This window comes from Ranitomeya variabilis, chromosome 2, assembly GCF_051348905.1.
Source record: "Ranitomeya variabilis isolate aRanVar5 chromosome 2, aRanVar5.hap1, whole genome shotgun sequence".
NCBI classification, from domain to species: Eukaryota; Metazoa; Chordata; class Amphibia; order Anura; family Dendrobatidae; genus Ranitomeya; species Ranitomeya variabilis.
In genome coordinates this window covers 578,666,833-578,684,233 of record NC_135233.1, presented here as the reverse complement: position 1 = coordinate 578,684,233, position 17,401 = coordinate 578,666,833, and the positions used below count along the sequence as shown (strand labels likewise).

Sequence of the window (17,401 nt, the reverse complement as noted above, 5' to 3'; positions counted from 1 at the left end):
TGGGGGGGACAGCGCTTACTGTAGCGCTGTCTCCGGCACGCACACGGACCCCAGACGGAGAATGTCCGTGTGAGGTCCGTGTTTTACGCGGACCCATTGACTCTATTGGGTCCGTGTAAAATGTGCGCTCCCACGAACACTGACATGTCTCCGTGTTTGGCACACGGAGACACGGTCCGCACACGGTCCGCAAAAAATCAATGACATCTGAACAGATGCATTGATTTTTATGGGTCTACGTGTGTCAGTGTCTCCGGTACGTGAGGAAACTGTCACCTCACGTACCGGAGCCACTGACGTGTGAAACCGGCCTAATATTAATTCCGGGTAATAAACAATTCCCGTAGATTACGTTACTTACGAATCGTAATCCTGAATGATTTGTCCCACAGACCATAATGCAGAAAGGTACTCGTTTGTGCCCATAGGGTTAATATGATGCAGAGACGAAGCATCTCGAGGATTTCCATTTGATGCTGTGAAGTCAATTCCAACCTACAGAAAAAGCGGAAACTCGAAATGAAGAAAGTGCAAAGATTCACAATAAATGGAGACTTTAGGTTTTCATGATGTGTTTTTTTGTTTTTTTTCCTTTGTTTTTTTTTTTTGCCCTTGTTTTCCTTTGATTCAGATGGAACAATGAGCAAATGAAGCCCCAAATCTGCAAATATTGATCTGAATATTCACATGATGGAACAGCAGACTGCGTTGTTTTGTCCAGCTCAAAAGACGGACGCTGGAAAAAAATGTAAAACGAAGTCCTATTATACTTAATTGCTCTCTGGGGGGTTCAGGCTGAATCCCATTTTTCTGGGTTGCAGGTAGAAGCCCCTGATGGAGCCCAAACATGGTGTGAAACGCTTCAGATGGAAGAATGATGATCTTTAGTGCTACACAAAAGATCATTTCACCCAATAAAAGAGGGTTCATTGAGTGATTGGCAGCCTATTTATACTGCAGGTTTTTCATTAAATGAGCCTCCGGTTTGGGGCAGTAGGAAAATTGTGATAATTTAGGATTTTTTTTATTTAATAAAGGGACGTGAAAAGGTGATTGAAATAAAAACTTTTAATTGGTCGTTTTCTGATGACACCTTTCATGTGTATCAATTCCTATTATGAGTCAATGATCTGCTAGTGATAGGTAAACTGCAAATACCTATCTGCAATGTTTAACGTACGTAGCTCCTAGGCAGACCTATGTGTCTCCATGGCCAACAGTCTACAAAACAAAACAAACCCTGCGGTCACGTGTTGCTCCCTTTCTTTTAAGGGTTTGTAAGGTTAAGAGAAGACATAGCTACAAGGTCTGACTACACACAGGACTTGTTTGTAGTCTGTTGCTATGGAGACACAGGTCTGCATGCAAGTTGTGGACAGAAAAACAAAACTATCTACAAAGATTGTAAATCTATAATCCTATAAATTTATCAAGAGCATGATGCCCCATAATAGACATAACGTCACAAAATTCATATAAAAAGTATAAACTTTATTAATGCAACGTAATACAGTATTTTTAAAAAGACAACAAATAATAAGCAATGTGTATATGGTGAGAATCGATAGATAAGATGAACAATCCCAGCAAAGAAACCCACATTAAAATGTGTAAGGGTGCATCGCAGTGCAGCACATAATATGGTGATTAAATTGCCCAGGGTGTACAAAAAACTTGGTAAATGTAAGAAGTGGGTGAAAATAGCACCGCAAGGACCATGATTCAATCCTAAGGTAGGATATAAACCGGCTATTCTGCCCTATAACTTCCCTCACATATTGCACATAATCCCATTTTAGTCAGAAAGAATCCTCAATCTAAAGTGCCGCCATTGTTGCTTACCCATGTGTAGTTCTATGCTGGGTCCGTCCACCACGAGCCCCGACGCGCGTTTCGCGTACTGAGCTTTCAAGTGCAGCAAAAACTTACTGTGAACATTAGCTGGCATCCTCCGAGTATGTAATCCAGGAAGGAATAGTCTCTTGTAATCTGAAAGACACACACAGCGTCAGCTCAGAACAGGTAATAAGGCTGTGATACACACAGAGGATGAAGGGTGTCATACTACAGGGCAAACTCTGACGAATGACTGGTTATACATTTTAAGTCAAAGTTAAATAAAACTTTTGAAACATTTTATATTTTTTTTCTGCTCCCTACTTGGTTGTGTAAATTGGAGGGAGTCCTGATCCTGAGATCTCCACCGATCGCTCAGCTTATCCTTTGTACGGACCCACAGACGGAAGCCCTCCAGCTATCTCGCATGACTCCTCCATTCATACAAAGCGCTGGTGTTTGCTCTGAGAGCCGCTGATACAGTAGCATGTAAAAGTTTGGGCACCCCAGGAGCTGTGTGAAGTTGGCACCCCATGTTCTCAAAAGATGATTAAAAATACACCATTCGTTTGTGCTGCGTTTGTGCTGGTTTGTGCCGCAAAAATGAACGTTTGCGCCGCTTTGGTTCCCGAGATATTGCGCGTTATATTTTTATGAAGCTCCGCCCACTTTCCACCCCATGTTCTTAAATTTTAAAAATGAATACATTCGTTTGTGCTGCGTTTGTGCTGGTTTGTGCTGCATAAATAAACGTTTGCACCACTTTGGTTTCCGAGATATTGCGCGCTCAATTTGCGGAAACTCCACCCACTTTCCACCCCATGTTCTTAGATTTTAAAAATGAATACACCATTCGTTTGTGCTGGTTTGTGCTGCAAAAATAAACGTTTGCACCGCTTTGGTTTCCGAGATATTGCGCGCTCAATTTGCGGAAACTCCACCCACTTTTCACCCCATGTTCTTAAATTTTAAAAATGAATACATTCGTTTGTACTGCGTTTGTGCTGGTTTGTGCTGCAAAAATAAACGTTTGCACCGCTTTGGTTTCCGAGATATTGCGCGCTCAATTTGCGGAAACTCCACCCACTTTCCACCCCATGTTCTTAAATTTTAAAAATGAATACACCATTCGTTTGTGCTGCGTTTGTGCTGGTTTGTGCTGCAAAAATAAACGTTTGCACCGCTTTGGTTTCCGAGATATTGTGCGCTCAATTTGCTGAAACTCCACCCACTTTCCACCCCATGTTCATACATTTTAAAAATGAATACACCATTCGTTTGTGCTGCGTTTGTGCTGGTTTGTGCCGCAAAAATGAACGTTTGCGCCGCTTTGGTTCCCGAGATATTGCGCGTTATATTTTTATGAAGCTCCGCCCTCTTTCCACCCCATGTTCTTAAATTTTAAAAATGAATACACCATTCGTTTGTGCTGCGTTTGTGCCGCAAAAATGAACGTTTGCGCCGCTTTGGTTCCCGAGATATTGCGCGTTGTATTTTTATGAAGCTCCGCCCACTTTCCACCCCATGTTCTTACATTTTAAAAATGAATACATTCGTTTGTGCTGCGTTTGTGCTGGTTTGTGCCGCAAAAATCAATGTTTGTGTTGCTTTGGTTCCCGAGACATTGAGTGCTAGCTTTGCTAATGCCCCATTTTAGTTGAGCTGTGTGAAGTTGGCACCCCATGTTCTCAAAAGATGAATAAAAATACACCTTTCGTTTGTGCTGCGTTTGTGCTGGTTTGTGCCGCAAAAATGAACGTTTGTGCCGCTTTGGTTTCCGAGATATTGCGCGCTCAATTTGCGGAAACTCCACCCACTTTCCACCCCATGTTCTTATATTTTAAAAATGAATACACCATTCGTTTGTGCTGCGTTTGTGCTGGTTTGTGCTGCAAAAATAAACGTTTGCACCGCTTTGGTTTCCGAGATATTGCGCGCTCAATTTGCGGAAACTCCACCCACTTTCCACCCCATGTTCTCAAATTTTAAAAATGAATACACCATTCGTTTGTGCTGGTTTGTGCTGCAAAAATGAATACACCATTCATTGGTGCTGGATTTGTGCTGCTTTGGTTTTTGAAATCTCGCACTGAGTTTGTGCCTCAAATCACTGTAACTGATATATGGATAAAGGGAGATAAAATGAAATGAAAAACACCGGCTAGCCATAGCAATTTTATAATTAAAAAAAATGTATAAATTGTTCCTTACTAGACCCCATACTTCATTTAGATTTCCTGCTTGTGATGCCCCTCCCCCACACACTGTAACTTGGTGAAAGGCCTAAGCAAATGTATGCCTAACAATCTGACTACTAGCTGAGAGACTCCCAGGGTAAATCAAGTGTACTTATTTGAACTGAAAATGTGCTAAACTGTCTTGGTAGATTTCTGCAAAGCTATTACCTGAGCAAAGAAACTTTAGTTCAATCATGGAGTTGTACTTTTATCTATCTACAACAGTGTTTCCCAAGCAGGGTGCCTGCAGGTGTTGCAAAACTACAACTCCCAGCATGACCGGACAGTCAAAGGCTGTCCGGGTATGCTGGGGGTTGTAGTTCTCCAACACATCAAGTTGTTTGTAATTACAGTAATGCTTTAACCCATTAAAAGAGTACTCTGGGGTTTGGTACTGACCACTGGGACCCCCTGCAATCTCCTGCAGTGGCCCTCAGTGCTCCCCTGCATGGAGCAATCACCGCCCTGTGCAGAGTGACTGCCAACCACAGGGCTTTGCTGTGGCAGGCACGCCCCCACCATTTATTACTATGGGAGAGGCAGAGATACACAATACATTTTTCATCTGTAAAAGTAGAGAGAAGTGAGCGTGCTAAGAATAGGATTATTTAATCTCAGTACAGTGATCCCTCAACACATACAATGGCCCCAACATACGATCATTTCAACATATGAAGGACTCTGTTGAATGCAGCATCACCTGCTGCTCCAGTATGGTTTTAACATACGATGATTCACCTGGAACTAATTACCATTGTATGTTGAGGGACCACTGTATCTTAACTATTAAAAATTATATAATCAATTATTTTCCATATAATACACTGCATGTAAAACTAAAAAAAACATTTTTTGTTTTGATCAGATGCCCAGGAAGCCAGCCTGTGACTATGATGACATTATAAATGTCATCTGTTCTTCACATGAAAAAATTATTACAGGACAGGCAATAGCATTCCCCTCAGAAAAAGTATGGGTAGACTTGTGTCAAAAATTAAATAACTAAATTTCACCAAAAAACCTTTACAAGTTTGTAAAGACAAATCGGCACAATGTATGGGAAGCCCTTGGTCTGTACAAAGATGTTACAAATATCCCAAAACAACCTTCCAACAGTGAGAGCTCAGAAGGAACAGAGAGTCATTCATCAGTTCAGTGCTATGACATTCAGTTTGAGTTCAGTCTTTCTTTTCAGAGCTGGATCAAAATTTGGCCTGAAAAAGTAATTTACAATGACAAATCTATGTATGCTGATAAAAGAGAATACACAATCTTAAAACCTGGTACATGGACTCACATATTGAATGAGGAGATCTGGAAAAATATCAAGTCATCGTGCACACTTAAATTCAGGAGGGCAAAGGTTTATCCAAATGTTGTATCTAACTACATAGATATAACAGGGTGCTGCACAGAGCGTGATGCACAACTATCCATAAAAGTTGAAGAAATACCAGAGATTGCTAAGCCAGTAGTGCTTAAGTGTATGATCTGCAATATTGATGACAGTCTCCACACAGGAAAATCAAAACGTAAATTATCAGGAGATTTAAGAAAAAGGTTGTCAAAAGAACTCTGGGAAGGACGAAAACAAGCACATGTATGGCGAGCAGCTGAGGCTTATAAAGTTATGAATGTTGGTGACCCTGAGCCTAGCCATCTACCAAATCTAGCAACGTTAAGAAAAGCCAAGCAAGAGATTGGCGAAAGAGAGTTAATGCACAAGGACCCAATTCTTTCATTACATCTCCTGAAATACAGTGTTCCTCAGACTGGAAGCATACACAACATTGGTCTAGATAAATTTTTTTGCCATTACTGGACCCCGTCTCAGATGCAAGTGTACCAAATAAAGTCAAAGAACTTGGGTTCCTATGTAAGTTTTGATGCAAGGTTCAGTAGTGAGAAAACTAAAAAGACCTGTTGGCATTTCTGGACACATCTTTTTGTACCAAGGGGTTTTGTGTTCGAGGGAAGATCATATCCCAGTAGTGCAGATGCTTTCTGAGAGCCATACTATTAATTCTATAGCACAATGGCTGACAGAATGGAAACAAGCAGGTGCTACTGTTCCAAAGGAAGCAGTTTGTGATTTCTCCCTCGCTTTGCTTGGAGCTCTAGTTAAGGCTTTCACTCCTTACCCCGACTTGAAGACATATATAAATCAGTGTTTTGGAGTGTTGACCAGGAATGTTGCATCAAAACTACCACCATGCTTTATTAGAATTGATGTTGCGCACTGTATCAAGCTTATTAGCCGATGGGAATGTCTGAGGCAAGCTGGAAACAGAGTAAGGGAATTCTATCTCAGAGCAATGGCACAACTTCTACAGTCTACATCACTTGATGATGCGAGAGAACTCATTCATTCAATTTCAGTTGTTGCTTTTAGTGAATCAGAAGGGAATGATGACAGAGGCACACCAGTTTTATCAGAGACTAGCAAAGTTCAACTGAAGAGACGGATTGCAGAGGGACGTGTTTTACCCACTGTCACTGAAGATGACTATGGAGTAGAGATGAAAGAACAAGAGGATGAGCCAATTCAACCATGCCAAACAGACCTGAAAATATGGGCAACAGAAATTTGTGAAAGGAGTAAGATGCTTGCAGCAAATCATGGTGACCGAGACAATTTACATTTCCTTCCAGAACTTGTTCCAAATGTTTTAAGAATGGCATGTTACCTTCCACTTTGGACAGCCATAATGGTTCCACACTTTAAAAGTGTGAACATGACAGCAAGTTCTGCAAATGTTGAGGCTGAATTTAAGAACATAAAAAATGGACTCTTTAAACATGAATGTCTCCCTATTAGAACCGACCAATTTGTAATTCGTCACCTTGAATTTATGGAAGGCAAAATGAGACTTTCCTCAGTTCTCATAAAGAAAACCGAAAGCAGTGAAAATATGAGCCAAGAGAATGGGCAAAAAAACAGCAACTGTGAGGAGGATTCACAAGTTCACATAAAATTGGGTGATGAAAGTAGCTTGCAGGAGCAGCCTGTTGAAAATTGGAAATGTCTCAGTATTCCTCCAAAAAAGAGATTGTCCTACCTAACCCCATGTTCCGAGTTGCTGCACATGGACACAAAATTTAACCGAAAAAAAAAGGTGAGCATTTTGAAAAATGGTAACCATCTAGCTAAAAAACCAATACAAGTAAACAAAAAGCTTATAAGTATCATTAATACCTGTGCATTTGATTCATTTTGCCAGTGTCTTTGTTGTGCATTCTGGGACAGTGGATTATTTTGCAATTATGTCAACAAAGAGAACACCGTTGAAATTTTTGAATTGGTGCAGACAATTGTGACAAAGGGAGTTGGAAAGGAGGTTTATACAATGAGGGCTAAAATACTGTCTGGAATATTTGAATATGTTCAGCTGAAGTCAGGTGTGAGGCAGGTCAATGCTGAATGCAATGTTGCACACATAATCTCAATGAGACAGGTACCAAGTGTAATAATTAAAACACAGTGTTCTTCTGTGTACTGCAATAGAAATATAGCTAATTCAAGAGCAATCCCTCTTCTGCCAATCAATATACATATTTTAGAAACTAATGGACTTAGTAAACTTCAGCTAGCATTGGAAGATGGGCTACACCTAAATGTTTCAAAATGTCTAAAGCCATTAAAGTCACCTCAAGAGTGTCCAGATGGCTTGAAAATTCAGGATACATCTTCATTGAAATTCCTTTGCAGTGGTTCGGTCACGCACAGCTGCACCACTGGACAAGTACTTTGTATTGAAATAAGTGCAGAAACACAGTATACACTGTCCGAAATACCTGTGAACATACATCTGGACAGTCATTCATTTGTGCTACGAGGGGTTGTTGCCTTCATTCCAGGAACTGGCAATATGTCTCTTGGTCATTATGTTGCCTATTGTAGAAGAAAATTTAATGGCTGGGAGAAATATGATGACCTGTGTGACTTTATTACAACAGCCTCTGCAAAGACCAAGATACAACCCCATGTTGTAATATTTACAAAGGAGGAGTGAATATGTGGAGAATCTGTCTCATCATGAGTCCCGTGGCAAGTCACAGGCTGCAAGATTGTTGTGGAAAGTTTAAAAGTATCCTGGCCCCAAACAAAGTGTTAGTAATGCTTTCCTCTAAGGTTGTTTTGGTGCTTAAAGTGTATGTTTAAAATAACCTAAAATATGCCTTACGAATATTTTTTTATTCTGTTAACATTTTGTTAATGTGGATTTCCCATTATGATTAAACCGTTTCATGGTTCTTTAAACAGTTCTGCTGTCTACAAAGTTTCATCTGTTATTGGTAATTCCATTCTTATCTGTGTTTGATTTGCAAAGATTTATTAAGCTCTGAAGGTCCTGTTTAGTTGGACAGCTATATTAAAATAACAATACTTTTGTTTTGAGCCAGACACAAAATCATGGTCTACCACGGTTTTGAGTCCAGCAAGAAAACCGCATATGGAGCAAAAATTAGCCAACTAGAGTCACTTGCGGACCCCAGCCAGATCATAGAAATGAATGGAGCGTATGCCCATTATGCCCAAATGTAATGTTAACCCAGCCATATTCACACTGCAATCCAAATCCATCACACACAAAGTGGTGATGTCTACGGTCATTGCATATTTATGCAAAGATTTTCATAGAAGATGACAGTCACTTTACATAAACTGGCCAACGTCAAAAGTAATCACTTTTTTTTTTCCCCTGGAATTCTTTTTATAGTGCAATGTAATTTGGCTAAACAATGTTTGCTAGGTATAATGGGCTTCAGGGCTGGTGCAAGGGTTTTTGCCACCCTAGGTGAAAGCTAATTTTGCTGCCCCCTTGACCCCGCCCATTGGCTCCACCCATTAACACACCCTGCCTTACTACTGGGGTGAAAATAAATGAATGACTACAACCAATGACACTCGTGCTTAGCTGTAGAGGTTATAAATCCAGGAGTAACCTGACCTTGTTCCTCAGTGATGGTGCAAACTCTTTACTAGTCTGCGGTTCCCTCCAGGGTGAATGGTCTGGTGTCACGAATATGGTGGAAGCCGAAACTATCCCCACTCAATAGGTGAGAGTGTCAACTAATGCTCCTCAGGCAATAACCTCGACTCTGCATAATGAAATGTAAACAGACATTAGCCCCCACAGAATGCCGACCCCTGGCTTATGACATCACTATGACATCGCTGGAGGTAGCAGAGATGTATATACAGACATTAGCCCCCACAGAATGCCGACCCCTGGCTTATGACATCACTATGACATCGCTGGAGGCGGAGTTACAACTCAGGTAGCAGAGATGTACATACAGACATTACCTCCTCTGCCAGGTATAACCTCTTCCCATCACTGACCAGTCACGGTGTATGAAGTATTAACCCTGTGTATGTCATAATAAACCATGTATGCTACTGTAATCCCTTAATGCTAAATTAACTTCTCTGATGACCACTATGTTTTTTGATGCAACTAAAATGGGGCATTAGCAAAGCTAGCACTCAATGTCTCGGGAACCAAAGCAACACAAACATTGATTTTTGCGGCACAAACCAGCACAAACGAATGGTGTATTCATTTTTAAAATTTAAGAACATGGGGTGGAAAGTGGGTGGAGTTTCAGCAAATTGAGCGCGCAATATCTCGGAAACCAAAGCGGTGCAAACGTTTATTTTTGCAGCACAAACCAGCACAAACGCAGCACAAACGAATGGTGTATTCATTTTTAAAATTTAAGAACATGGGGTGGAAAGTGGGTGGAGTTTCCGCAAATTGAGCGCGCAATATCTCGGAAACCAAAGCGGTGCAAACGTTTATTTTTGCAGCACAAACCAGCACAAACGCAGCACAAACGAATGGTGTATTCATTTTTAAAATTTAAGAACATGGGGTGGAAAGTGGGTGGAGTTTCCGCAAATTGAGCGCGCAATATCTCGGAAACCAAAGCGGTGCAAACGTTTATTTATGCAGCACAAACCAGCACAAACGCAGCACAAACGAATGTATTCATTTTTAAAATTTAAGAACATGGGGTGGAAAGTGGGCGGAGCTTCATAAAAATATAACGCGCAATATCTCGGGAACCAAAGCGGCGCAAACGTTCATTTTTGCAGCACAAACCAGCACAAACGCAGCACAAACGAATGGTGTATTTTTATTCATCTTTTGAGAACATGGGGTGCAAACTTCACACAGCTCACCCCAGGTCAAAATTACTGTTATTGTGAACAGTTAGGCAAGTTGAAGATTAAATAAACTCTAAAAGGGCTAAAGTTAAAGAGGACACATTTCATTTGATCTAGCAGTACTCTGAATGTGGAGCTCTGTGTAACCCCGCCCACACCACTGATTGGCAGCTTCCTGTGTACACTGTGCAAGCTGCCAATCAGTGGTGGGGGCGGGGTTACACATTAGCTGGACTGCCTGGCACGAGACCTGCAATGATTTTCTCCTGCTAATAAAACACTGGTGGTATTGAAACTACAGCACACAGCCTAATAAGTGACATATCGCTGAAATCAGGCTCTCTGCCCCTACATCATGACGCTCTCAGAATAAATAGCAAAAACCTACTGACAGATTCCAATTAAGACTTCCGTTTAACATTGGGAAAAGCTCATGACACACGTTATAGGGATGCTCTGGAAAATGCCGGATGATAGATCAGTGCCATCTGTCACCCATGGACTTCAATAATCTCCATGATTCCATTCCAAATATTAAAGTAGCACTCCAACTGCTCCGACAAAAGTATAAAGCGATAGTGGGTGATGTATTCACATTGGGCTAAGTCATCCATACATCACACAAGTTTCTCCACTCGTTAAACCTCGAACAGAAGACACAGAGAAGATGACAATAAAAGATATAAGCAGGAGAATGCTTGTGCACTGTTGATGCGGGTAGGAAGTCACATACCAAGTAAAGACAGATACGGGTTTTTGGTTTCTGGACCAGATCCTTCATCTGGGGAGCATTTTATTTACCTACCTGAAGAAGGCTCCGGTCCGGAGCGGAAAGCCAGTTTGTGCTTTCTACTAATAAAGGTCTCCCTCTTTACTTGGTATGTGACTTCCTTCCCGCATCGACAGCACAACAGCATTCTCCAGCTTATATCTTCTGTATCGGACACAACCTGCTCAGCGACCTGCATGGGTAAGAACTGGGGCTGCCTCCCGCTCTCCAGGTGAGTGACCACAACTATATACAGGTCCTTCTCAAAAAATTAGCATATAGTGTTAAATTTCATTATTTACCATAATGTAATGATTACAATTAAACTTTCATATATTATAGATTCATTATCCACCAACTGAAATTTGTCAGGTCTTTTATTGTTTTAATACTGATGATTTTGGCATACAACTCCTGATAACCCAAAAAACCTGTCTCAATAAATTAGCATATTTCACCCGTCCAATCAAATAAAAGTGTTTTTTAATAACAAACAAAAAAACCATCAAATAATAATGTTCAGTTATGCACTCAATACTTGGTCGGGAATCCTTTGGCAGAAATGACTGCTTCAATGCGGCGTGGCATGGAGGCAATCAGCCTGTGACACTGCTGAGATGTTATGGAGGCCCAGGATGCTTCAATAGCGGCCTTAAGCTCATCCAGAGTGCTGGGTCTTGCGTCTCTCAACTTTCTCTTCACAATATCCCACAGATTCTCTATGGGGTTCAGGTCAGGAGAGTTGGCAGGCCAATTGAGCACAGTAATACCATGGTCAGTAAACCATTTACCAGTGGTTTTGGCACTGTGAGCAGGTGCCAGGTCGTGCTGAAAAATGAAATCTTCATCTCCATAAAGCATTTCAGCCGATGGAAGCATGAAGTGCTCCAAAATCTCCTGATAGCTAGCTGCATTGACCCTGCCCTTGATGAAACACAGTGGACCAACACCAGCAGCTGACATGGCACCCCACACCATCACTGACTGTGGGTACTTGACACTGGACTTCAGGCATTTTGGCATTTCCTTCTCCCCAGTCTTCCTCCAGACTCTGGCACCTTGATTTCCGAATGACATGCAAAATTTGCTTTCATCAGAAAAAAGTACTTGGGACCACTTAGCAACAGTCCAGTGCTGCTTCTCTGTAGCCCAGGTCAGGCGCTTCTGCCGCTGTTTATGGTTCAAAAGTGGCTTTACCTGGGGAATGCGGCACCTGTAGCCCATTTCCTGCACACGCCTGTGCACGGTGGCTCTGGATGTTTCCACACCAGACTCAGTCCACTGCTTCCTCAGGTTCCCCAAGGTCTGGAATCGGTCCTTCTCCACAATCTTCCTCAGGGTCCGGTCACCTCTTCTCGTTGTACAGCGTTTTCTGCCACATTGTTTCCTTCCAACAGACTTACCATTGAGGTGTCTTGATACAGCACTCTGGGAACAGCCTATTTGTTGAGAAATTTCTTTTTGGGTCTTACCCTCTTGCTTGAGGGTGTCAATGATGGCCTTCTTGACATCTGTCAGGTCGCTAGTCTTACCCATGATGGGGGTTTTGAGTAATGAACCAGGCAGGGAGTTTTTAAAAGCCTCAGGTATCTTTTGCATGTGTTTAGAGTTAATTAGTTGATTCAGAAGATTAGGGTAATAGGTCGTTTAGAGGACCTTTTCTTGATATGCTAATTTATTGAGACAGGTTTTTTGGGTTATCAGGAGTTGTATGCCAAAATCATCAGTATTAAAACAATAAAAGACCTGACAAATTTCAGTTGGTGGATAATGAATCTATAATATATGAAAGTTTAATTGTAATCATTACATTATGGTAAATAATGAAATTTAACACTATATGCTAATTTTTTGAGAAGGACCTGTATTTTTCCTCTCCACCAGTGCGAAAATTTACCCTTTAATCTTTACCTTACAGGATTTAATTATAATTACTCCAGAGTTTTTGTAGCTTCTCTTCTTCTTTTGCTTCTTTGGGTTAATGCAGTCAAACTCCACCTAAAAAAAACAACAAAGAAAAATTATTCCTGCGTCAGTGGTGGTACATGGGATAACCCCTTTTAAAGCCACTTTTTGTTAATCCTAACAGGTGACGGCTACACACTGAACGTGGAATCGGTGGCTACTCACAGACATGGCATCACGAGCTTCACACAGTTTGATTGCTGTAGTCTGAAATTCCCCTATAAAGTCGTGTCCTCCGTCATTATCATAATCATGGCATATAATCTGCAACAATATTGTTATCAGCTAAAAAACATAAAAAAAATAATAATCACAAAATGCAACATAAAACTGTTAGTAATGCAGATCTGACCTTTATTGGCTTCTCAATGTCTCCGTTACACAAAGACTGTAAGGGCACAGTGAACGGCTTCCACACGGGGTCCAGCGTGTATTTTATGACCTAATCACAAGGAAAACACAGCCATAAAAAAACACGACCACAAAAAAAAATGACCATAAAAAAAATACGACCATAAAAAAACACGACCATAAGAAAACACGACCATAAAAAAAATCCATTGGGATACCATCGTACCATTGTCACGACTGACAACGACATCTGCCCCTGCGCGTCAGCTAAATGCTTGTTTGATCCAACGACAATTTCTACCCACCCTCTACCCTCATGCGCACTTGGCTCAGCCGAGTGAGCACGGGTTCTGCATAAGAAGAGGGGAGCGGCAATGCAGAGCCTTGACCGACGCTCCACTCATCCCTATGGGATAAAGTAGAGTGCGGTGCTCCGGCAGTCCCATACAAACTGAATGACGCAACAATCAAGCATATTGGCACTGCTGTTCCAGTCTAAAGGGATAAAAACAGATCTGTAAATGAGCGCCTACTGATTTGTATATAGTCCATCAGCGAATGATAATGGTGCATTGACGGCACAAAATTGGCACCACTAGATTTGGCTGAACCTGCCAAATTCAGGATTACCAAATGACCATCCATCTGCATTGGGGCCTCCTGATTCATTCCTTGACAGACGATGGTGGGCGGAGGAGGATTGGGCTTGCTCAATTATCCACTCTTCATCTTAGGGCTGTCCCACACGTCCAGATAATTCCGGTACCGGAATAAATCGGTACCGGAGTTATCCGTGTCCGTGTGCCTGGGAACTCACGGAGGCCATACGTGCGGCACACGTGTGCCGCCCGTATGGCGAGTGGGTACCACACGGAGCGTGTGGTACCCACTCTGCATGGTGCTGAAGCTGCGATTCATATCTTCCCTGCAGCAGCGTTTGCTGCAGAGAAAATATGAAGAATAGTGTTTAAAATAAAGATCCATGTGTCCGCCGCCCCCCCACCCCCTGTGCGCCCCCCCGCTGGTCAGAAAATACTTACCCGCTCCCTCGCTCCTTCCTGGTCTGGCCGCGGCTTCTCCTGCATGCGGTCACGTGGGGCCGATCATTTACAGTCATGAATATGTGGCTCCACCTCCCATAGGGGCGGAGCCGACTATTCATGATTGTAAATGATCGGCCCCACGTGACCGCATACAGTAGGAGGCGCGGCCAGACCAGGAAGGAGCGAGGGAGGCGGGTAAGTATTTTCTGACCAGCGGGGGGGCGCACAGGGGGTGGGGGGGCGGCGGACACCTAAATCTTTATTTTTAACACTATTCTTCATATTTTCTCTACAGCAAACGCTGCTGCAGGGAAGATATGAATACCGGCTTCAGCACCATGTGGGGGGGACAGCGCTTACTGTAGCGCTGTCTCCTGCACGCACACGGACCCCAGACGGAGAATGTCCGTGTGAGGTCCGTGTTTTACACGGACCTATTGACTCTATTGGGTCCGTGTAAAACGTGCGCTCCCACGAACACTGACATGTCTCCGTGTTTGGCACACGGAGACACGGTCCGCAAAAAATCAATGACATCTGAACAGATGCATTGATTTTTATGGGTCTACGTGTGTCAGTGTCTCCGGTACGTGAGAAAACTGTCACCTCACGTACCGGAATCACTTACGTGTGAAACCGGCCTTATTCTTATCCACGCAAGTGTATGGCAAGTTGGAAAAGATAGATTTGGGGTGAAAAAAGTGCAGGTCTGACCCGTACCTAAGGTGTATGGGTAGCTTCAAAGGGGTTGGGACAATTTTTTTCTTACATAAATGCATGTATTTTTTCAAGTTGGTTTCATTAAAATGTTTGCACCTTTTCCCTCTACAGCCTCAGTGTTGCATCATTTATTTACTCCTGCAGAGTTTCTAACTCGTATCTGTCTTTTTCTAAGCTCCTCTCAGATGTTTTATGACCACATTAAAGTAATTCTACTTTGATGTGGTCGCAAAACAATGATTAATAAAAAAGGCTGTAAAGCAAAACTGTGAATTTTTTTTTCTGAAAACAAAACTGCAAAAAATTACTTCTATCCCCAAATATACTCATTTAAGTACACAAAAAAGCCTCAAAAGTGAACAACCCCTTTAACACTACATGGAAAGTTTTATATTTACTTCTACACATACTCAGAGATCAATCTAAATTTTGCACTACACATTCACCTCCGTCCTATGAACCAGCATCCATTTCCCATCATCTCCTTGTTTGTAGAATTCCAAAAATGGATCTGACTTCCCGAATAAATCCTGTTGAGAAAATTATCAAAAAGTGGGCAAAAAAAAGTCACATGTGCAAATAACAGTCAGGCTGATGATGACGTCCGTGACCGGGAAGTAAAGGGTAGCCGGCCAGTGTGACAGGAGAACAGTGGGATCTCTCACCTTTTTGTCCAGCTTCCTCCCGGCAATGGAAAGTGTTATCACCCTGTTATCAGACAGCTCTTCTGCAATAACCTAAATTGTGGACAGACATAAAAAATAAATATAATTTCAAAGACTTATTATACAGCGGGATGGTAAAATGCATTCCTCTGTTATTCCTCCTGGAAAGACCGCACAGACCCCTCCTGCTTATTCCAGAAGTATCCGCACAGACCCCTCCTGCTTATTCCAGAAGTATCCACACAGACCCTCCTGCTTATACCAGAAGTATCCGCACAGACCGTCCTGCTTATACCGGAAGCATCCGCACAGACCCCTCCTGCTTATTCCAGAAGTATCCGCACAGACCCCTCCTGCTTATTCCAGAAGTATCCGCACAGACCCCTCCTGCTTATACCAGAAGTATCCGCACAGACCGCTCCTGCTTATACCAGAAGTATCCACACAGACCCCTCCTGCTTATACAGAAGTATCCACACAGACCCCTCCTGCTTATACAGAAGTATCCACACAGACCCCTCCTGCTTATACAGAAGTATCCGCACAGACCCCTCCTGCTTATACCAGAAGTATCCGCACAGACCCCTCCTGCTTAATCCTGAAGTATCCGCACAGACCCTCCTGCTTATACAGAAGTATCCGCACAGACCCTCCTGCTTATACCAGCCTGCTTATACAGAAGTATCCGCACAGACCCCTCCTGCTTAATCCTGAAGTATCCGCACAGACCCCTCCTGCTTATACAGAAGTATCCGCACAGACCCTCCTGCTTATTCCAGAAGTATCCGCACAGACCCCTCCTGCTTATACAGAAGTATCCGCACAGACCCTCCTGCTTATTCCAGAAGTATCCGCACAGACCCTCCTGCTTATTCCAGAAGTATCCGCACAGACCCTCCTGCTTATACAGAAGTATCCGCACAGACCCTCCTGCTTATACCAGCCTGCTTATACAGAAGTATCCGCACAGACCCTCCTCCTTATACCAGAAGTATCCGCACAGACCCCTCCTGTTTATTCCAGAAGTATCCGCCCAGACCCTCCTGCTTATTCCAGAAGCATCCGCACAGACCCTCCTGCTTATTCCAGAAGCATCCGCACAGACCCTCCTGCTTATTCCAGAAGCATCCGCACAGACCCTCCTGCTTATTCCAGAAGCATCCGCACAGACCCTCCTGCTTATTCCAGAAGCATCCGCACAGACCCTCCTGCTTATTCCAGAAGCATCCGCACAGACCCTCCTGCTTATTCCAGAAGCATCCGCACAGACCCTCCTGCTTATTCCAGAAGCATCCGCACAGACCCTCCTGCTTATTCCAGAAGCATCCGCACAGACCCTCCTGCTTATTCCAGAAGCATCCGCACAGACCCTCCTGCTTATTCCAGAAGCATCCGCACAGACCCTCCTGCTTATTCCAGAAGCATCCGCACAGACCCTCCTGCTTATACCAGAAGTATCCGCACAGACCCTCCTGCTTATTCCAGAAGTATCCGCACAGACCCTCCTGCTTATTCCAGAAGTATCCGCACAGACCCTCCTGCTTATACCAGAAGTATCCGCACAGACCCTCCTGCTTATTCCAGAAGTATCCGCACAGACCCTCCTGCTTATTCCATAAGTATCCGCACAGACCCTCCTG

At 42.9% G+C, this 17,401-nt stretch overlaps 1 protein-coding gene across 6 annotated transcripts in view; it reads right to left on the bottom strand.

The window, feature by feature from the left end:
* Positions 1–17,401, bottom strand: part of CPNE2 (copine 2) — an 85,924-nt gene that overhangs the window by 20,399 nt on the left and 48,124 nt on the right. For all 6 annotated transcript variants that reach the window (XM_077288344.1, XM_077288343.1, XM_077288342.1 and 3 more), the window contains 7 exons: positions 15,762–15,833; positions 15,543–15,626; positions 13,335–13,424; positions 13,148–13,246; positions 12,929–13,015; positions 1,930–1,989; positions 362–495 (listed from right to left, as the gene is read on the bottom strand). In XM_077288344.1, coding sequence (XP_077144459.1) covers positions 362–495; positions 1,930–1,989; positions 12,929–13,015; positions 13,148–13,246; positions 13,335–13,424; positions 15,543–15,626; positions 15,762–15,833 — 626 coding nt within the window. The remainder of the gene's footprint in view (positions 1–361; positions 496–1,929; positions 1,990–12,928; positions 13,016–13,147; positions 13,247–13,334; positions 13,425–15,542; positions 15,627–15,761; positions 15,834–17,401) is intronic.